The sequence below is a fragment of the Bos indicus x Bos taurus genome, chromosome 1 (genome assembly GCF_003369695.1).
Source record: "Bos indicus x Bos taurus breed Angus x Brahman F1 hybrid chromosome 1, Bos_hybrid_MaternalHap_v2.0, whole genome shotgun sequence".
Taxonomy (NCBI): Eukaryota; Metazoa; Chordata; class Mammalia; order Artiodactyla; family Bovidae; genus Bos; species Bos indicus x Bos taurus.
This window is the reverse complement of record NC_040076.1, coordinates 101,755,993-101,779,593: the sequence shown is the minus strand read 5'-3', so window position 1 is coordinate 101,779,593 and position 23,601 is coordinate 101,755,993. Positions and strand designations below refer to the sequence as shown.

Genomic DNA, 23,601 nt, shown 5'->3' with positions numbered 1-23,601 from the left:
CCAGAAGGGAAAGAGACACGTGTACCCCAATGTTCATCACAGCACTGTTTATAATAGCCAGGACATGGAAGCAACCTAGATGTCCATCAGCAGATGAATGGATAAGAAAGCAGTGGTACATATACACAATGGAGTATTACTCAGCCATTAAAAAGAATACATTTGAATCAGTTCTAATGAGGTGGATGAAACTGGAGCCTATTATACAGAGTGAAGTAAGCCAGAAAGAAAAACACCAATACAGTATACTAACGCATATATATGGAATTTAAAAAGATGGTAACAATAACCCTGTGTACGAGACAGCAAAAGAGACACTGATGTATAGAACAGTCTTTTGGACTCTGTGGGAGAGGGAAAGGGTGGGAAGATTTGGGAGAATGGCATTGAAACATGTATAATATCATGTATGAAACGAGTTGCCAGTCCAGGTTCGATGCACAGTACTGGATGCTTGGGGCTGGTGCACTGGAACGACCCAGAGGGAGGGTAGGGGAGGGAGGAGGGAGGAGGGTTCAGGATGGGGAACGCGGGTATACCTGTGGCGGATTCATTTCGATATTTGGCAAAACTAATACAATATTGTAAAGTTTAAAAATAAAATTAAACTAAAAAAAATTAAAAAAAAATAAAAAATTCAGATTCTTGGGCTACAGTTCAGATTAATTAAAATCAGAATTTATACAGTACAAGAATCTCCAATTTGGTACTATATTTAAAATAGATGACCAACAAAGGTCTACTGTATAGAACAGGGAACTCTACTTATATTCTATTAACCTAAATGGGAAAAGAAACTGAACCACTTTGCCATACACCTACAAATAGCACAACATTGTTAATATGTTGTGTTATATGCTCCAATATAAAATAAAATTTAAAAAATATCCAGTTGATTACAATGTGTAGTTAAGAACCAATGATCTAGAGTTGCACTGTGTAATTTGGTGACCATAAGCCACATGGTACTGTTTAATTTAAATTTATGAAAATTAAATAAAATGTAAAATTATTTTCCTGAGTTACACTAGCCATATTGTTCAACAATCATATATGGCTGGTAGCTACCATATTGAACAATCCAGAATTATAGAACATTTGTATCATTGCAGAAAAATCCATTGCACAGTGTTAATAGAGACTTGATATTTAAAGAATTGACTATGTTTCATCATTATTAGCCTCATATAAGAATTTGTTTAATAGAGCTATTAGTGGGCTTCCCAGATGTTGTGGTGATAAAAAATCCATCTGCCAATTCAAGAGACATGGGTTCAATCCCTGGGTTGAGAAGATGCCCTGGAATAGGAAATGCAACCCACTCCAGTATTCTTGCCTGGAAAATTCCATGGACAGAAGAGCCAGGCAGGCTACAGTCCATGGGGTCGCAAAGAGTCAAACATGACTGAGCACAAGTATGTTTATTAAAGTTTGAGAAGCTCAAAGTCAATTACATAGTTTCTTATTTGCTAATAATAGATTTAAATAGCAGATTTAGCCTAGCATTTGTGCTTTAATTAATGACATCAAACTATATATTTTTTACTCAAATATTCATTAAAAATTATTCTTTGAGCACTTACTATTCCTGAGGCATTGTAATACTATGAGCTGAGTACATGCTTGGGAACAAAATAAAATGATTCAGGGTCCTTTGGGAATAGGATGAAAATTTAAAATAAATATACAGAGAGAGAGAGAAACTATTCTAAGTGCTTTGAATGGCCAAGTAAGGTAAGGTCATCAGGGAAGGACTCAAAGTAGGAACATTAATATCTAACAAATAATAGAAAGGATGATTATGAAAATTGCTTACTCATAAGTTGGTTTCAGCTGTGACCATCCATATAGATTGTGAACATCATAATGCAAAACAGATGATCCATCACTAAGAATCTGCTCTGTTTCCATACACACGGTTCTGAAATGTAATCCATCAGTTCTTTTTGTGAGTTCTAGGGAGAATCAATGAAAAAACATTAATATGTTATAAAGTCATCTATATTGAAATGTGGAACCTGTAGTCATAAGCTATTTTGGTAAAACATTAATCACTGTTTGAAAAAGAGTACTTTTTAACCAATTGTGCACTTTGTTTATGCTAATTTTAAATTAAAAACTGGTCTGCAATTGTAAGTGGTTGCAATTACAATTGTGACTGGAAAATATGTGCAAAATTTTACTTTATTTAGTAACAAAAATGTTAATAATATGAATTCATAAAACCATGAAAAATGTACTTCTTAAAATCTACTATATTTTACGCATTTAGATGAGAAATACTGATTAAATAGATTTTTTTAAAAAAGACTCCATTTGCTAACATAAAGCCCTGGGATAAAGAGCCAGGCAAATGCTACAATAGCACTATCTCTTGATCCAATTTTTTCTCAGTTTCAGATTAAAATTTTCAGAGCTTTTATGCAGTTTACTGACTATGTAGGAGTATATGGATGAATGCCAAAAGACTGTACTTTTCTCTCCTAGGTCAGGGACAACCAAGGAAGTGTTGTTAGCATTCTTTCACTTTTTCCCTAGTGAAGAAAAACTTAAAAAAAAAAAAAAAAAACTTTATGAAAGATTTAAAGATTTTTATTCAAACAATACTAAGGATTCTCAAATCTGAGAAGATTCATAAGAAAATCAAAATAATCAAATTTAGAAATGTATTCATATAGGTAAAGCATATTTCTTGACTTTTTTTTTCCTCAAAGTAATGTTAGATGATCTAGATGATATTGGTAATGAGCTGAGGTGTAGTCCAGTGTGCAAATGGGTAGTGAGAATTGGGAATGTGAATCCTATTCTCTAAATCATAAAGTATATAAACCTGATAAATAAATGATAATAACATGATAACATCAAAGGTATAACGGCAATATTGTACCTGGGAAATAAGGTGGATAATTCAGCTCTGCATTTCTGCATTGATTAGTAGTTGTTCCATTTACAAAACTTGATGGTTCATTCATATCCTTAAAGAGAGAAAGAAAAGTAAACAAAAAACAAATTTAGGGCTTATCTTCTTAAAAGAACTAATTCAGGAACTCAATAAATTGAAATAGCATATCCAAATAACAACACTTTTAAAAAGCAAAAATATAAGACAATCTCAACAATACCAAAGAATTTTGTTTAGCTCAATATTTCTTAACATTTTACAGTTCATGTCTCCTTTTTTAAAATATAAAATGTCCTATTTTCCTCTGTAGATAAAACCTACATGTAAAAGTAAATTGTTTTCTGTGTTTCTAGACATAAAACTAAATTATAATAGTGTATATTTTTTTCCCTCCACTTCTGCCCTGGAACTTTGTATAATTTTTATTTTTGAAAAATGGCTTGTGGTTTTTAAAACTTCAAGATATAGTTTACAAATACAGAAAACTTCAAAAAGTCTCTATTGAATACACATCTTAGTAGCCACACATAAAGGGACCATCATATAAATATATAAATTAGTTGCCAGTTAAAGGTGAGGAGGAAATGGCAACCCACTCCAGTATTCTTGCCTGGAGAATCCCATGGACAGAGATGCATGGTGGGCTATAGTCCATGGGGTCGCAAAGATTTGGACGCAACAGAAGAAAATAACACACACATTTAAAGGTGATTCCTTTAGCATAAAAAGGTTATTTTTTCTGGAACAAGATATAATTCTTAGGGATTATTTAATAAAATCCCTTATAGTGCACAACTTTATACATAAAATAAAATTGTATTTCCATTAATTTAAAAAATACATACTTTTATATCCTCAAGGCTTGTACTTAATATCACCTCTATAATTTTTTTTAATTCAAAAAGCAAGTAAATTAATGCAGACATGCTGAAAAATCAACAGATAAGTTCACCTACAAAAATCTAGAGAAGTATTATGTAAAATATCCTGTATTAAATGTTTACTTGTGATATAGTAAATTCATCTTATGTTATCTCAAAATGTTATTACTAAAACTCTTATATCAACACTTTAAAGTTACACATAAAATTAGAAAATTATTTAAAGGATGATTTTGCTACATCTGTAAGAGACTATGACTTCTTAAACCAAAGACTGACAGTTGAGTGTAAGATTTATTCCTACATTAAATGAAAATAAAATAAATATTTATAAGCACTTATAAATCATTAAAGAGACTACTTTGGTTTCTTGGTAAAGTTGAAATTCAATTTTAATATTCAGCAAAAAACAGCCAAATACTTGAATTGTTAAAACTGCATTTTATCAGTTCTTTGCATAAGAAAATTTTACAGAAAAAAATGAGTGAGATAATTTCATAAAGAATACTTTGTTAAGATTATTAGAACTTAGTAAAATTTTTGCATAATCAGTACACAATAAATAACTTAAAATATAAATTTCTCAAAGTTTACTTACAATCCACAATCCATCAAACTTCATCTGGTTATTATAAAAATCTATAATTTCCCTTGCCCACCACTCTGCTGTGGAATTCCTGAAGAAATCTGGAAAAGCTGCATGAGCTTTGGTAGCCTGTAAAAACAAAAATTAGACCAACATGTAGAAAGTCATAAAAGAAATCTTATATTTCAGTAAGACATTTGTCTATCAGATTCACAAATTGTGAACAAGTGATAGTAAAGGTAGCTTGATCTCAACCCTAATGAATGAATATCCATGATCATCCTCCAACAACCAAGTCCATGTGTGTCCTTAAATCTAAACTGAGTTTCTCATAGACAACATATATATAACTTACAAACTGTTAGCTAGACTAAGAAAAAAGAGAAAGTTAAATAAAATCAGATATGGAAGATGAGAATTACAACTGATGTCACAGAAATAGAAAGGATGGTAAGAGGCCACGATAAATAATTATACAACAGACTAGATAGCCTAGAAGAAATGGACACATTCCTAGTTTCACACAAACTAACAATATCTGATGAATAGATATACGAGCATCCTCAGCCAAACTATTAGCAAAACACATTCAACAGCACATCAAAAGGATCATACACCATGAATAAGTGGGATTTTTCCCTGTGAGGCAAGGATTATATAACACACAAAAATCAATTACTGTGATACAGCATATCAACAGAATATATGGTAAAAATCACATGGTCATATCAATAACAGTGCTTCCCCAGTGGCTCAGTGGGTAAAGTATCCCCCTGCAATGCAGGAGCCACAGGAGATGCAGGTTTGATCCCTGGGTCAGGAAGATCTCCTGGAGAAGGAATTTACAACCCACTCCAGTATTCTTGCCTGAAAAATCCCAAGGACAGAGGAGCGTGGTGGGCTATAGTCCAAAGGGTCCCAGAGTCAGACATGACTGAATGACTAAGCATAAGCATATCAATAAACAATGCAGAAAATATATTTGATAAAATTCAACACTTTTTCATGATAAAAACAAAAAACTCCCAACAAATTAGGAATAGAAAGAAATTACCTTAACATGATGAAGACTATATATTAAATGCCCAAAACTAATATCATACTCTTTAGGAAAACACTTTCAGTTTTCTAGTTCAAATAAGAAACAAGATAAGGCTTCTCACTCTCACCACTTCTATTTAACATAGTCCTAGCCAGAATAACTAGACATATATAAGGGGGAAAGAAGCATGCTAATCAGAAAAAAGAACTGAAAGTGTCTCTGTTGTAGATGATGTAATCTTAGAAATCCCTAAAGAACACACACACACAAAACTATTAGAATTAATAAATAGGTTCAATAAAGTTGGCAGAATACAAAATCTACATGCAAAAATCAGTTACACACCTGTACACTAACAATAAACTATTTGAAAGGAAAATTAGGAAAGTAATCCAATATATAATAGCAATAAGTAATAGTAAAGTACTTAGAAATAAACGACTAAGGAAATAAAAGATTTGTACACTAAAAAATATAAAACATTACTGAAAGATATCTAAGAAGAAACAGACAAATAGAAAGGAAACCAAAGTTCATGGACTGAAATAATACTGTTAAAATATCCACAGTACTGAAAGTAATCCATAGATTCAATGTAACCCCCATCAAAATCCCAATGACATATTTTACAGAAACAGAAAAAACAAGTTTCCAACTTATTTGGAACCACAAAAGGCCTTGAATAGTTCCTTAATCATAATAATCTTGAGTAAGTAGAACAAAGCTGAAGGCATTAGGTTTCCTGATTTCAAGATATATTCCAAAGCTACAGTAGTGAAAAGCATGGTCTTGGCATAAAAATAAACATATAGGCCAACCGCAGAGTTAAAGAGCCCAGAAATTGATCCACACATGTATAGTTAACTGATCTTTGATAAGAGTGCAAGAATATGCAATGAGGAAAGTAGAGTCTCTTTAGCTAATGGTGCTGGAGAAACTGGATATTCACATGCAGAACAGTGAAATCTCTAATTATTAAATCTAAGTGCTGAATTTCTTTTAGTTCTACAATTAATCAATATGAAACTTACATTAGCAGCTTCATCTTCAGTTAGACTTTGATCTATTGTCACATTAGGCAAATCTGGCCAAACCTACAAAAAGAGAAGAAATGAGAAACCAGTTCAAAATAAATTCAGTGTGGTATGACTTTTGTAAATAAAGTTTCATAAGCAAATAATAAAAAATAATTCCTTCAATTATTTGCTTAGTTTGTGTTTTGGCATATGTATCATTTGGAAACTGTTTCCATTTTCCATATTAATCTTTTTAATATGACAAATAAAAAAAATCCAACCTTGGTGTAGGTAGTGATTTTGAAAACAATGCGTGTAACCAAATTGTCTAGTCAACAATTAATTTGAAACACGTACACCAAATTTAATTTAATGTGATATATTAAAATTATTTCTACACTTGCTCCAGGATAACACTTGAAAAACAAAAATATATATAGTTTTATATGAAAGGAATTGAATATCTGAGTTGAATGATGCCATACTGAGGCAAATAATCCTCTTGGTTTTCACAGTAGTACTAAAATCCTCTCACCACCATATTCCTACTCCAGTCACTGCTTCTTAGTCTACCAATGTTTCTTCTACTCCAATCACAAACACAAAACAGGACTCAGATTCAATCATGCCAAAAGCTCTGGGATTTAAATCTATGTTGTAGAAAGTAGAATCCACAGAAGGGTAATTACATATAAGAGATTAGTTGCTGATAGAGAATAGTGCTTAAAAGGTAGTAAAATGAAAAAATGTACAAAAATATAGAATTAGAAGAAAGTAGGAGGGAAATAATCCCTTTTAATAATCAATATTCTATACTTGCACATTTCTTAAACATTGTGATTTTTCACCTTTACCACAGAATTTTTTCTATTTTACCTTTATCTTTTTATTTTGAAATAGTCTCAGACTTATAGAAAAGTCACAAACAATATACCTGGTATTTTTCTATACCCTTCACCGTGCTTCTCTTAATAGTAATATATTTATAACCACTGTACAATTATCAAAACCAAGAAGTTAACATTAATACAATATTACTAGCTAATCTATAGGCCATGTTCAAATGTCACCACTTTTATCACTGATGTTAATATTTTTGGTCTAAGATCCAAATAGACTTGCACATTGCATTTAATTACATCTCCCACTATGGAAATTATTTTCATTTCAATTGTGACTAGTGGATTTTTTTCTTTACTCTTTAAAAAAAATGTATTCTATATTGGAGTATAGTTGATTAATAATATTGTGTTAGTTCATATACATATACATGCGTCTATTGTTTCTGAAATTCTTTTCCCATTTAGGTTTTTATAGAGTATTGGGCATCTTTACTCTATGTATAAGCCAAAGGAGGATGTTTTCTACAGTGTATTAATATAATCAGATCTGAATATTATTGTCTAAATGAAATACAATGAATTATGTTCCCTGTTCAAGTAAGGAATATAGGTATAGCTTTTACAATAATGCTATGCTATGCTAAGACACTTCAGTCGTGTCCGACTCTGTGTGACCCCATAGACGGCAGCCACCAGGCTCCCCCGTCCCTGGGATTCTCCAGGCAAGAGTACTGGAGTGGGTTGCCATTTCCTTCTCCAATGCATGAAAGTGAAAAGTGAAAGTGAAGTCTCTCTGTCGTGTCCGACTCTTAGCAACCCCATGGATTGCAGCCTACCAGGCTCCTCCATCCATGGGATTTTCCAGGCAAAAGTACTGGAGTGGGGTGCCATTACCTTCTCCGTTTACAATTATACAAGATGTTTTAAAGAGAATTACAATGTGAGAGTTGGACTGTGAAGGAAGCTGAGCACCGAAGAATTGATGCTTTTGAACTGTGGTGTTGGAGAAGACTCTTGAGAGTCCCTTGGACTGCAAGGAGATCCAACCAGTCCATTCCGAAGGAGATCAGCCCTGGTATTTCTTTGGAAGGACTGATGCTAAAGCTGAAACTCCAGTACTTTGGCTACCTCTATTCAAAGAGTTGACTCGTTGGAAAAGACTCTGATGCTGGGAGGGATTGGGGGCAGGAGGAAAAGGGGACGACAGAGGATGAGATGGCTGGATGGCATCACTGACTCGATGGACGAGAGTTTGAGTGAACTCTGGGTGATGGTGATGGACAGGGAGGCCCGGGGTGCTGCAATTCATGGGGTTGCAAATAGTCGGACAAGACTGAGCAACTGAACTGACTGACAAATATTAAATGACTTTTGTAGTATAGAATAATGAATAACCATCTTATTAGTAGTAATTTTATAATAAAACACAAAGGTACCAAGAAATATAAAAAACAAATGAAAGATGAAACGAATAGTATTTGGACATATGATGTATGAATTCTTTCTAACAGTTTGGACTGAACTCATGGAGTATCTATTATTTTATTTATTAGCTATTAAATCATTGTATCTCTTCTTCTGAATATGCCTTAACAGTAGCTTAATTAAGTAGAAACTTTCAACGAAATAGCATTTTTACACTTATTTTATTTCAAGCTATCAATTCAATACCTTTGCCCAACAAATATCACTTGTGTTAGGCCATTTGACAAAGACATCTTTCTCCTGTCCTCTTTCAAAGGCAGGGTAAGGCTTCGTTTCATTTCCTGAAATTGCTGGATCCTAAAATGAAAATGAAATACAAAACAGGTGTCTATGATATGGAAGTATAGCCCCCTGGGTAACTGTTATGAAATATTACAATTTTCCATTTTTAAATTATCATTGTATTGTATTATCACATAGACTGACAGATGGACTGATGGTATAATTTTTTTTTAATTTTATTTTATTTTTAAACTTTACAATATTGTATTGGTTTGGCCAAATATCGAAATGAATCTGCCACAGGCATACATGTGTTCCCCATCCTGAACCCTCCTCCCCCCTCCCTCCCCATACCATCCCTCTGGGTCATCCCAGTGCACCAGCCCCAAGCATCCAGTATCGTGCATCGAACCTGGACTGGTGGCTCGTTTCATATATGATATTATACGTATTTCAATGCCATTCTCCCAAATCATCCCACCCTCTCCCTCTCCCACAGAGTCCAAAAGACTGTTCTATACATCAGTGTCTCTTTTGCTGTCTCATACACAGAGTTATTGTTACCATCTTTTTAAATTCCATATATATGCATTAGTATACTGTATTGGTGTTTTTCTTTCTGGCTTACTTCACTCTGTATAATGGGCTCCAGTTTCATCCACCTCATTAGAACTGATTCAAATGTATTCTTTTTAATGGCTGAGTAATACTCCATTGTGTATATGTACCACAGCTTTCTTATCCATTCATCTGTTGATGGACATCTAGGTTGCTTCCATGTCCTGGCTATTATAAACAGTGCTGCGATGAACACTGGGGTACATGTGTCTCTTTCCCTTCTGGTTTCCTCAGTGTGTATGCCCAGCAGTGGGATTGCTGGATCATAAGGCAGTTCTATTTCCAGTTTTTTAAGGAATCTCCACACTGTTTTCCATAGTGGCTGCACTAGATTGCATTCCCACCAACAGTGTAAGAGAGTTCCCTTTTCCCCACACCCTCTCCAGCATTTATTGCTTGTAGACTTTTGGATCGCAGCCATTCTGACTGGCATGAAATGGTACCTCATAGTGGTTTTGATTTGCATTTCTCTGATAATGAGTGATCTTGAGCATCTTTTCATGTGATGGTATAAATTTTTGTGTTCTAGCTTGATTGTTTTTTAAATTTTTAGAAGGAAAATTTAAGAACTTTTGAAAATGTGTTAGCTATGATTATAAGCAAGATTACTAGTATTTTTGTTTTGCTTTTATTTCCCCAGTGGGATTTCTAACTGCCTAGCTTGCTTTTTGTAATGTATTGATGAAATATTCTCCCCATAGAATCACTAATTTGAAGGCAAATTTTTAAACATGACAAGCGTAAGATGCAGTCCCAGAGAAAGATATGAGAATCTTAAAGGAATAGAAAAATCCATCATCACTTTGTGATAGTGTCTATAAACTGAGGTCAGTTTGTAGCTTGGGTGATTATTAAGAAACAGCCTGTCTTTGACTCCCAGCTTTATTTAATCTTAGGTCTCTATGGATAAACCCAAGAATGAAGGTAGCCTTGTGGCTGCCCATGTAAATGAAGTGTTAAAGGAAGAAAGGTTTAGATTTGGGAGTAGAATTCAAACTTACATGTTTCATATTTTGAAACACCTTTTCCTCCCTCATTAAGAAGAGAAATCTGAACAAAACTAATATAATAAGGCTCAGATAGACGATGAAATACCTCCAATTAAATTAAATACAATTAAATTAAAAAAAAGAAGATAAAATATAAGTACTGACCAGGATAATAATGTATCTCATTCCCTCACTTCTTATTTTGTCAACAAACTGAGGAAGGTCATGAAATTCATCATCAATTGTAAAGTCTAGTTGCCTTTCCATGTAATCAATATCTGTGTACTGAACATCCTGAAAAATATGAGAATTGTAGTGTGGTAAGAATCAGCAGAGTGAGTTCATCACATTCTATCATGTTTATAAAAGTAATAGTAGTATGAAAGTTTCAGTGCTTGAGAATTGAGTAATGTGATATTCAAGAAATAAAAATAGCATGTATAGATGCAAAATATTCTAAGAACAAGTTCATATAAATGCTATGTTTTGTTAAAAGTTCATTAAATAGTAATTCTGATTTAGAAGTAAAAATCCTTTCAAATAAGTATCTTTTGTTTTATAATTCCCAAAAGAAATAAGACATAAGAGTAAAGGACTTATGAGGTCATGAAATTATACTAAATGATAACTTGGAATTTTGTACAGTATACAGAAAAAAAGTATTGCTCTATTTCTGGAAACAAAAGGCAAATATGGGATAATTTCAATAATTCTAAAATTATAAAAGGAGAAAAAATTATTAATAAATCATCAATTATTTTGTTATTCTTATATCATCCACCAAAGTCATTTTCAAAATAATAGCCTAAGCTTAAATAAGCAAAATATTATTTACCAGTAGATATTTACAAATATATTTACATGAAAAAATGCTTGCATTATATTATTAAATCTTTAATTTAGGCCTAAAGTACTTTAAAAAATTATTTTCTGTTAAAGACAATTTCTTTTTCTAGATATTACAAAAAATATGGATAACATAGGACTAATAATGAAAAAATCTTCTTCAAAATTTTTTTTCACTTTCATATCACTACATCATTAACCTATACAATTAATTTCCCTATAATAATGTATTCAGGAACCATATGTTGGATTCTACTGTGTCTTGATGTCTTATAAATGAGACTCTACTTATTCTTCTTAGAGTGAGTTCTTATATACAAAGCATTCTAGATTTTAATATTTAAATATTACTGGGAGGATACCTGAGATTTCTTAATGTTGCTAAAAAATAAAAATCACAGGAACTGATTATTTCTGGATACTTAAAAATCTTTAGTTTCCCACACATTGAGGGAAGAGGATATTCTGCAAGCCCACTGATTCTCTATGACAGCTGTCATCAATTCCATGACAAAAATCATTTTTTCACCTCAAATTGTTTTTCTTTAATTTGTTATATCAGTTGATGAAATAAGTTCACTGGATTCGTACTCTCATTTAAAAGAAGACAATAAATGTGTTTGACTACCTATGAGACACACAGTTTCTCAGAGAAAAGCAAGTGCATAGTGACTTGTTTACCACAACTTACAGTCATAAGACTGATGAGAAAGAAGGAAAAATAATGGTATTAGCCCTTTCTTTATCCCTCTGCTAAAGACAATCAGTATAATCTGATATCCAATTCATTTGGTGCTACTAACAAACTACACATTGCTTTTTGTCAAATGTTTAAATAATTTTAAAGTGTATGTTTATTTTATTCTGCTTTTGTAGATGACATATTTAACACTGTTTTAAAAATTGATATACATACATAGGGGATCTGGGCAGCCACCATGTCATTATATACTTCTTCAACTTGTGAAGTATTTCTGTATCCATAACGACATAACTGGAATCCCAAAGCCCAATAAGGTGGCATGACTGGTTGGCCGATTACCTTTGAAAAAAAAAAAATCCTGGTGAACTAAGATAAATACTTTATATTATAAAGAAAACTTTATCTCTTTTTAAAATCCACAATCATACTTCATGGTATTGCTTTGTTGTGACTTCTGGAGATGGGCCCAAAAACATATAAAAGTCCAAGATTCCTCCAATCATGCGATATGTCAGAGCAGGCATTGGCTGAAATGTAACATCTGGAAATCCAAAATATGATTAAATTTTGTCTATATATAAGTTATTATTTTATTTGAGTCACATAAAATATGATTTTTTAATTTAAATTTTTAAAAAATTGTTTTACCCATTGCATTGCTGTTAAGTAAGAGAACTCCATGAGCATTGTTCTCATCTTCCAGAGCCATGTAATAGGGATGAAATCCATAGGAATTAAGTTTGTACTAAAATTGAAAAAAATAAACATAATGTATATTTAAATAATAATAGCATGTGAATTTTTGTCAATGTAATATTTAAATTCACTATAAGACTGAGCCTAGGAATTTAAATATTCCTTCATTGCACAGCCAAACTATGACTGAATTAAAACAAACCCTTTTTTTTTAATTTATTTATTATTCAAACCATTAGTGCATTAGAGTATGAGAATGAATATACAAATGTGTAACACTCACAAATACTGCCAAATTAACTTACATAAAGAAACCACTGGTTTTAGAATAGTTGGGTTTCTTTCCATAGATTATGTATCTTAATTTATTTATGAATTGGTACTTCTTTTTCAATAATAGAACGTTTTATTAATGATTAAAGTGATAAGTACTCAATCTCCTTAAGTACTTAATGGGATATCTAAGTTTCTATAATATTTTTTTTTTCTCCTACTGAGCATTTAATTTCATTTTCAGCATCATCTTTTAATTTTTCAGAACGGAAAATCTATATGCAGAGTCATGCAATGTCAAGATTACAAAACTTATAAGTTGATGATCCCTAATCAAATTAGTGTCATTGACCCACAATGAATCCTAGTAACTGAGTAGCTTGTGACAGAAAATTTATATATTTAGGACCAAGGTTATATGAACCTAATAGTGCCAATACTTAATGTTGAAGGGTTTTTGGTTTTTTGTGTTTTTTTTGATTCCCCAACCAAGGATCAAACTTGTGCTTCCTGCAGGGGCAGCATGGAGTTTTAACCACTGCACCACAAGGGAAGTTCCTGAAGGGTTTTAAAGAGGTAAACTTTGGTAAGACATGGTCTTTCAAACTGGAATAAATGAAAAACAGCATTCATAAGTTTGAACTATTGTGATACAAATAAAAGTTGTATGAGCACCTTAAAATAAAAAGTGGTTACGATAGTATACACATTTATAATCTCATGCTGAATATATCCTTTAAGTACACATGACATATGAAAAATGTAAATGAACTAGTATTTTTATTAAAATGTACTTTGATATATTTAGAGTAATTATAGTTAATATTAATTGTGAGAAATATATTAAATATTCATGAAATATACACCATTAATAAGACAAAACTTTGGGGAAAGTGTCATGAGCATATAAAAATATTTCCTAAACTTGTAACTAACAGCATAACCTCATGAAAATGCACAACTGCAGCTTAGGGTAACAAAGGAAAAAGTGAGAATCCAATCTTTATCTAAGGGGTAAAAAAAGAAAATTTCAAGGAGAACCTTAGCCAGTTATTTTTTAAAAGCTGAAAGTAAACATGGATTTGGCAGGGAATATTGAATCTGAATGTTCTTTCTATGCAGTTGAGAGAGTAAGCAATTGGGTCACGACCTCACTTCTCACTGTAGTCAATGATGTTATCTGATTAGTCATTTACTTTCACCTGTACTTTATTGTGACTTTTTGTTTTTCAGAAAAACACTCCAGCAACTGTCATGATTTCTAGTCCCTTTTATTGTTTCAATATTGAAATACAGGCCAACAAAGAGATGGCTGTATCTTAGTTGCCACTTATGGTAGTCAAATACTGGTACTCACACCAGGGGGTTGGTCTCTTGTGAACATTCCCCAAGTATGCCAGTTCAGGTCACGCTTAAATGTTGTGTGTTCCATTTCCCCAAAACCATACACATATTCTGAAGGCAGGCGGGTAGATATCTGAATGAACTGGTTGTTAAAAGCAAAACCAGGAAGGCGAGAATCCCAACTGAAAACGAAAACAATTTTATTCCTGTATATGCATACAAATAGGATCAAAATAATAATGGTAATTCTTTCTTAGGTGATGTTAAAATCAGTAGTATTTTTCCCTATATAGGGCTTACCATACCCAGAGATAGATGGAAATAGATTATTCCAATACTTTTGTGGCTAACATAACAAATATCAAAATATGTTTTACAAATTCATAATCTTATTATGACTATATGTGTCTTCAGATATATATCAGTTTTTAAAATAAAATCAATATAAATATATAAATAATATATGACCTAGAAGTAATAAATGTCCTAAGAATTGAAAGTCCTTCATTTTCCTGTTCTCTTGAGAGAATCAGCAAACTTTTACTACATATAGAATAAAAAGAAATCAATATCAAAATAAATAACACATATGTATATTTTAATTTCAAACTCTATTACTATATCCTATCATTTTCTTCATCTTTTAATTTATATTTGTAAAAACGTGTTTACAAAGAAATCCAGAAGAAATGTGTTACAGAGAATGTCATTTACAATAAGAAGATAAAAGAAGAGGAAAAGAAAGTTGGCAGAGGAAGAAAACATATTATTACAAAAAATTTGGAACATATTCATATTTTTATATTAACGATTTTGGAAAAGTATTTGCTAAAGAATAATGCTTCCTGAATAACAGTAAATAATGTATCTGAACCAGGGATTTTCCACAAAATCGTTTAGCTTTTTAACATTTAGAATGAAACTCTTCAACATTTTGAAACAATATAACATGTTTTTCTTCATTATTTGTATCCATACTGACAATACCTGAAAACATCCTGACAATATCATGTAAAGAATAGCAGGGAAAGCTTAAATTACATAGAAGTATTTTGTAATAGAAAATACATAAGAGTGTACTTTGTAGAACTTTTCACTAAAATAAAGGAAATATTTTAAAAATTAAATTTATTCATTGAACATAAAAATCATATCTATATGCATGAATCTAAACTTCCTTTCATTGATTCCTGACAGAGATAGTATTAACTTCGTCAAAATCCAGAACTAAAAAACTCCAATTTCAATCGTTCTAGTAAAATATTGACATATTTCTAAACACATTTATAAATACTTATTTTGACAACACTCCTCAGGCTTTTCAACATGAGTCTTTATTTTTGCTCTCAGCTTGAATAGAAGAATGGGTCTGATATTTAATAATCAAATTCATCACATCCAAAGTGTCAATAAAATCTTAGACCAATTGTTGACGGCTCACTAACTTTTGTTTTTGAAGGTTAAAATAAGCCAATTATTTAATACCTTTAAAGCCACTTTTGATTTGATGACACAGTAAGTAGCACAGCGAAGGCTGTGAAAATAATCATCCAACTTTGCCACCTAAGCTAAAATGAAAATGTCCTTCATATCAAGTAATTCAATTACTTACATAACTCTTCTTGTGCTTCTTCTTCGAATCTGAATGCCAAAAGGATTTTCCTTGATTTCAACATCATAAAGTCTAGTTTCATAAGTACTTGTTGGTGTATTTGGAATGTTCAATGGTACTGGAACTTCATATCTCTTATTTTGGGCATCATAAATCTATTATAGAGAAATAATGAAAAGAGATATGTTTAGTTCTTAATAGTGACATATTAGATTCTTTGCGACCCCATGGACTATAGCCTGCCAGGCTCCTCTGTCCATGGGGATTCTCCAAGCAAGAATACTGGAGTGGGCTGCCATGATCTTTCCAACCCAGGAACCCAGGTCTCCCACATTGTAGGCAGATTATTTACCATCTGAGCCACCAGGGAAACCAGGGAATACTGGAGTGGTAGCCTATCCTGTCTCCAGGGGAACTTCATGACCCAGGAATCAAACTGTTGTCTGCTGCATTGCAGGTCGGATTCTTTAGCAGCTGAATTATCAGGGAAGCCCAATATATTTAGGTACATATCATTAAATAATTTAAATAATGCCTCAAACAAGAACATTTAAATTCTTATTTACATAATTCTTAATTTTGTATCCATGGCCCATATATCTATTTCAAATTCCATAAACATATATAGATGTATAATGAATTATGTACTGTATTTTACCTGTTTTAATGTTTTGTAATTCATTTTTTCATACAGTAAGACCTCTTAAAGAAGAGAAGTTTCAGAGCTAGATATTCACTTATATGGATACACAAAATTATTTACCACTCATGGTTAGACACAGTTGCCTCAATATTTTTGCCTTATGTATGATTTTACAATGAATATTAATGCTAATTTATCTTCATTCACATCTTTACTTAGTATATTACTTACAAGTGATAATATTAGGTCAGAATATATTACAATTTGTAGGATCCTTGATATCTATTGGTAAACTGTTTTCCAGAATTGGTGTATTAATGAACATTCTTATTAAAATATGTACTCTAATACTATTCTTTGTTAAACAAGAAAACACTTTTTTTTTTAATTGCCATTTATTTCCTTGCTGATGAGGATAAACACTTAGTTTTCTCATTTTTTGTATTTGTCTTTAATTTCTTTCATTTTTATTAGCCTCCAATTAAAATAAATAAATTTATATTAAAAAAATAAAGGGTGTTAAGTATTTTAATATTTTATTCCAGATTGTATTTCTTCAGTTAAATGTCTGCATATGTATGAGTTGAAATTGCTTTCCATTTGTCATATATAAGTCAGTACCATTTCTAATAATTTTGTTAATGGAGTTCTTCAGTGCTCTTAAGTAAAAAATAACTGCTAAGTATAACTATTGAAAGAAATGATCTCTTTCGTATTTCTTACTGTATTGGCCATAAACTTCAGATCACTGTTTAAAAAGAATGGAAACAATAAGGATCTTATTGTGTTTGTTTTGTCCTATTTTGTTTACTTGAATGGAACAACCAACAGAGTCCAACTAAATGATTTATCAATTTATCAAGAATTTAAATAATTAAAAATCACCACTATATGCTTACTTATTCAAAAAGCTAGCAAAAACAGAAAGTTTTACTTATTGTGCATCTAGCTATGAGCTCTGTAGGAAGACAATAAAAGCTTTATAGAATCAAAAGATCATCAATCCAATTAACAATCCTTAATATTACATGAAAAACTCAAGCACCTAATCTATTTAAAATTTTTCTTGAGAGATGAATCATGCATTGTGATAGTTTATAATAAACATACCTTAAACTGCAACATATCATCTTTGTGATATTTCACCTCCACACGAAGAGACGAAATGGAATCAGAAGGTAGCTTTATTCGATTTGCAGTCTTCAGCTGGAGGTCAGCTGTTATACCCACTGATGAGTACTGAGTTGAGTGGACTAAATAAGAGTTGTCTTCTTTAGGAAAGTAACACTCAGGTGCTTTGGATCCTAAATGAACCTAAAAACACAATACCTGTTCATTTCAGAAATTGTAAGAATTGTAATTTTTAGCTAAAGAAAACCAGAGTAGACATGTTAACCACATGTATGATTTATAAAATGTTTACATTAAAATCTATTAAAACTTACATTAAATATTAATTACAAATTTATATTATTTAGTGCAATAAAATACATTAAATAATTTACAAATTATTTAATACTAAAATGAAAGTACAATCATAACACAAAGTACCTATCAGGAAACATTATCTATCAGAGTAGCCATTCCCTCTCCAGTGGGACCTTCCCAACCCAGGGATTGAACCCAGCTATTCTGCATTGCAGGCAGACCCTTTTCCATCTGAGCCACCATCCTCAGAAGACATCAACTAGACCCAAACTGATGGACATTCTACCACAAACCTTGCCAGTAATCTTCGATTATAAAAGACAAGACTCATAAATTTCACAATTTAGGAGGAAACAGAGATCAAATTGCCAACATCCATTGGATCATCGAAAAAGCACCAGAGTTCAAGAAAAACATCTACTTCTGCTTTATTGACTACGCCAAAGCCTTGGACTGTACACAAACTGTGGAAAATACTTAAAGAGATGGGAATACTAGACCACCTACCTGTCTTCTGAGAAATCTGTATGCAGGTCAAGAAGCAACAGTTAGAACCAGACATGACTGGTTCCAATCAGGAAAGGAGTACATCAAGGCTATATATTGTCACCCTGCTTATTTTACCTATATGCAGAGTACATCATGCGAAATGCCAGGCTGGATGAAGCACCAGCTGGAATGAAGATTGCCGGGAGTAATATCAATAACCTCAAATATGCAGATAACACCACCCTTATGGAAGAAAGCAAAGAAGAACTAAAGAGCCTCTTGATGAAAGTGAAAGAGGAAAGTAAAAAAGCTGGCTTAAAGCTCAACATTCAAAAAACTAAGATCATGACATCCAGTCCCATCACTTCATGGCAAATAGATGGGGAAACCATGGAAACAGTGGCAGGCTTTATTTTCTTGGGTTCCAAAATCACTGCAGATGGTGACTGCAGCCATGAAATTAAAAAATGCTTGCTCCTTGGAAGAAAATCTGTGACCAACCTAGACAGCATATTAAAAAGCAGAGACATTACTTTGCCAACAAAGGTCTGTCTAGTCAAGACTATGGTTTTTCCAGTAGTCATGTATGAATGTGAGAGTTGGATTATAAAGAAAACTGAGTGCTCAAGAATTGGTGCTATTGAACTGTGGTGTTGGAGAAGACTCTTGAGAGTCCCTTGGGCTGCAAGGAGATCCAACCAGTCCATCCTAAATATTCATTGGAAGGACCGATGCTGAAGCTGAAATTCTAATACTTTGGCCACCTGATGCAAAGAAGTGACTAATTGGAAAAGACCCTGATTTTGGGAAAGTTTGAAGGCTGGAGAAGCGAACAACAGACGATGAGATACTTGGATGGCATCACCGACTTGTTGGACATGAGTTTGAGTAAGCTCCAAGAGTTGGTGATGGACAGGGAAGTCGGGCATGCTGCAGTCCATGGGGTGGTATAGAGTCAGACACAAGTGAGTGACTGAACTGAATTGAACTGAGGAGATCCTTGGGTCAGGAAGATCCCCTGGAGAAGGGATTGGCTACCCACCCCAGTATTCTTGCTTGGAGAACTCCAGGGACAGAGGAGCCTGGCACAACGGAGTGACTAACACATTCACTTTCTTTTTAAATCTCAGTGCCTAAGTTGTTTGGCTGAATGTGGCTTGAAAAATGCTGGAAATCATGCAGATTGCTCTCCCTTTACATAATCATGAAAGTTAGAGTGGGTCCAAAAGACACAATCATGGTATATTTGCCTCGTTCATTCACTATCACACTGCCCTGGATAACATTTTCCTTTTGTCTTCATGAAAAATCTTCCCTATTCTCATCATCTCCTAATGATCTTCCTTATTACTTCAGTATGAAAAGGAAAGCAATCAGAAGAAATATCAGAATGAAACAGGACAACTACCCAACCATCTCTTTACTTCCTGTTACAAAATATGTTCTGCCTGTGATTCTATATAAGGAGAACCATTTCATTTGTGCACCCAGTCCCATGCCTCTTTGCCAGCAAAGACATTCTCCTGCAATTCTTAACTTTCTGTCCTGTATCACTAATATTCCACTCATTACAGGTTATTCCCAATGGCATAAACTGATTTGATTTTTCCCATCTTGTGGTGCTAGTTGTAAACATTGCACCTGCCAAGCCAGGAGATTCAAGAGATGTAGGTTAGATCCCTGGGTTGGGAAGATCCCCTAGAGAAGGAAATGGCAACCCACTCCAGTACTTTTGCCTAGAGAATCTCATGGACTGAGGAGCCTGCCAGGCTACAGTCCATGGGGCTGCAAAGAGTCAGATATGACTGAGGTGACTTAGCATGTACTCATCTTAAAGAAACTGTCACCTCGTTAATTTCTCCAATTACTGCTCTATTTTTTTATGCTTTTCTTATGGCCAAATACAAAAAGCTCACCATATTCTCTATATCTAAGTTGTGACTTCCGCGTTAATGGAATCTCATTCTCACTCTGATGAGGCTTTTATTCCCATAACTCTATCAGTATTTCTGTTGTAATAGTTACCAAAGACTTCCATGATGCCAAATCCATGCCACTTTTCAGTTCTTATCTTACTAATTTTTAAACATAATTTGTACAATTGGTAATTTTCACTGTCTTGAAATGCCTTGTTCGCTTGGCTGACAAGAACAACAACTAGATTGTTTTCAATCTAATTCATTTACGATTTATTTTCGGTCTTTTAACTGATTATCATTTCACTGAGTCAAAGCTTTGGATGATTCAGAAGTTTAGTTTTTGAACTTTCCCCTTCTCAAGCTCCTTCCTTTGATGATGTCGCTGCATCATATAACTTAAAATATATATATATATATATATATATATATATATATATATATATACTGACTCTACATTTTATATATTACCAATGATGTAAAATTTTCAGTTTCATTAGTTTCAGTTCAGTTCAGTCACTCATTCGTGTACGACTCTTTGCAACCCCATGGACTGCAGTACCCCAGGCTTTCCTGTCTGTCACCAACTTCCAGAGCATGCTCAAACTCATGTTCACTGAGTTGGTGATGCCATACAACCATCTCATCCTCTGTTGTCCCCTTCTCCTCCTGCCTTCAATCTTTGCCCAAATCAGGGTCTTTTCCAATTAGTCAGTTCTTCACATCAGGTAACCAAAGTATTGGAGTTTCAGTTTCAGCATCAGTCCTTCCAATGAATATTTAGGACTGATTTCCCTTAGGATGGACTGGTTGGATCTCCTTGCAGTCCAAGGGACTCTCAAGAGTCTTCTCCAACACCACAGTTCAATAGCATCAATTCTTTGGGGCTCAGCTTTCTTTACAGTCTGACTCTCACATCCATACATGACTACTGGAAAACCATAGCCTTGACTAGGTGGACCTTTGTCAGCAAGGAAATGTGTCTGCTTTTTAATATACTGTCTAGGTTGGTCATAGCTTTTCTTTTAAGGAACAAGCATCTTTTAATTTCATGGCTGCACTAGGCATCTGTAGTGATTTTGGAGTCAAGAAAATAAAGTCTGCCACTGTTTCCATGGTTTCCCCATCTATTTGCCATGTAGTGATGGGACTGGATGCCATGATCTTAGTTTTTTGAATGTTGAGCTTCAAGCCAGCATTTTCAGTCTCCTCTTTCACTTTCATCAGAAGGCTCTTTAGTTCCTCTTCGCTTTCTTCCATAAGGGTGGTGTCATCTGCATATCTGAGGTTAGTGATATTTCTCTGGGCAATCTTGTTTCCAGCTTGTGCTTCATCCAGGTTAGCATTTCACATGATGTACTCTGCATATAAGTTAAATGAGCAGAGTGACAATATACAGCCTTGATGTACTCCTTTCCCAGTTTAAAATCAGTCTTTTATTCCATGTCTTGTTCTAACTGTTGCTTCCTGACCTGCAAACAGATTTCTAAGGAGGCAGATATAGTTTGTTGTGATCCACACAGTCAAAGACTTTAACGTAATCAATAAAGCAGAAGTAGATGTTTTTCTTGGAGAAGGCAACGGCACCCCACTCCAGTACTCTTGCTTGGAGAGTCCCATGGACAGAGGAGCCTGGTGGGCTGCAGTCCATGGGGTTGCTAAGAGTCGGAAACAACTGAGCGACTTCACTTTCACTTTTCACTTTCATGCATTAGAGAAGGAAATGGCAACCCACTCCATTGTTCTTGCCTGGAGAATCCCAGGGATGGGGGATCCTGGTAGGCTGCCGTCTATGGGTTTGCACAGAGTTGGACACGACTGAAGTGACTTAGCAGCAGCAGCAGCAGCAGATGTTTTTCTGGAACTCTCTTACTTTTTCTATGATCCAAAGGATGTTGGCAAATTGATCTCTGGTTCCTCTGCCTTCTCTAAATCCAGCTTGAATACATGGAAGTTCACAGTTCATGTACTGTTGAAGCCCGTCTTAGAGAGTTTTGAGAATTACTTTGCTAGCATGTTAGATGAGGGCAATCGTGCAGTAGTTTGAATGTTCTTTGGCATTGCCTTTCTTTGAGACTGGAATGAAAACCGACCTTTGCCAGTCCTGTGCCCAGTGCTGAGTTTTCCAAATTTGCTGGCATATTGAGTCCGGCACTTTCACAGCATCATCTTTTAGGATTTGAAATAGCTCAACTGGAATTCCATCACCTCCATTAGCTCTGTTCATAGTGATGCTTCCTAAAGCCCATTTGACTTCACATTCCAGGATGTCTGGCTCCAGGTGAGTGATCACACCATCACAGTTATCCAGGTCATGAAGATTATCTCACAATTGGAAAGCTTCACTTTGATTTGTATTGAGTGTCTCAATTTTAATTTGTCCAAAACAAAACTCTTCCTCTCCTTGCTTGTTTCCCCATAGTTTTGACAGTGTGTTACTAAATACTTTCTCTTTTTCTCAGCTGTTTACACCAAAAACTTGAAGTCATTTTAGTCTTTTCTCTCATATCCCATATCCAATCAAAGAACAACATTTTCTAGCTTTATGTTAAAAATATGGACAAAAATCAATCGTGTGTGTGTGTACTCACTAAGTTGTGTCTGACTCTTTGTGATCCCATGGACTGTAGCCCACCAGGTTCCTATTTCCATGGGATTTACTAAGCCAGTATACTGGAGTGGGCTGCCATTTCCTCCTCCAGGATATCTTCCTGACTCAGTGATTGAACCTGAGTCTCCTGGGTCTCTTGCACTGGCAAATGGATTCTTTACCAATAAGACACCTGGGAAGCTCCCCACAAAGTCAAACACTTATTACTAATTCTACCTTTACCACTTTGGCTCAATCTACCAATATTTTACTTTGTTTACTGGAGTAACCTCTTTCCTGGTCTCCCTGTCTTAGTCTTCTCACATTCTGTTCTCAACACAGAAACCATTATAGTTCCATTAACATGGAAATTTAATCTACTTATTTGTCTATTCAAAACTCTCTAGTAGAATTCTATCTCGGAGTAGAAATTTTATTCCTAAATGTGGTCAAAGTAATGGAATTATATTATCTGTTT

General features: G+C 33.7%; 1 protein-coding gene across 1 annotated transcript in view; it reads right to left on the bottom strand.

Moving 5' to 3' along the window:
- Positions 1–23,601, bottom strand: part of SI (sucrase-isomaltase) — a 114,358-nt gene that overhangs the window by 33,977 nt on the left and 56,780 nt on the right. Inside the window, exons 25-36 of the mRNA XM_027552332.1 lie at positions 17,811–18,014; positions 16,058–16,212; positions 14,459–14,627; positions 12,781–12,877; positions 12,561–12,673; positions 12,346–12,471; positions 10,749–10,877; positions 8,941–9,051; positions 6,443–6,505; positions 4,382–4,498; positions 2,888–2,975; positions 1,817–1,955 (exon numbers count right to left, since the gene is read on the bottom strand). Of these exons, the coding sequence (XP_027408133.1) occupies positions 1,817–1,955; positions 2,888–2,975; positions 4,382–4,498; positions 6,443–6,505; positions 8,941–9,051; positions 10,749–10,877; positions 12,346–12,471; positions 12,561–12,673; positions 12,781–12,877; positions 14,459–14,627; positions 16,058–16,212; positions 17,811–18,014 (1,511 nt within the window). The remainder of the gene's footprint in view (positions 1–1,816; positions 1,956–2,887; positions 2,976–4,381; positions 4,499–6,442; positions 6,506–8,940; positions 9,052–10,748; positions 10,878–12,345; positions 12,472–12,560; positions 12,674–12,780; positions 12,878–14,458; positions 14,628–16,057; positions 16,213–17,810; positions 18,015–23,601) is intronic.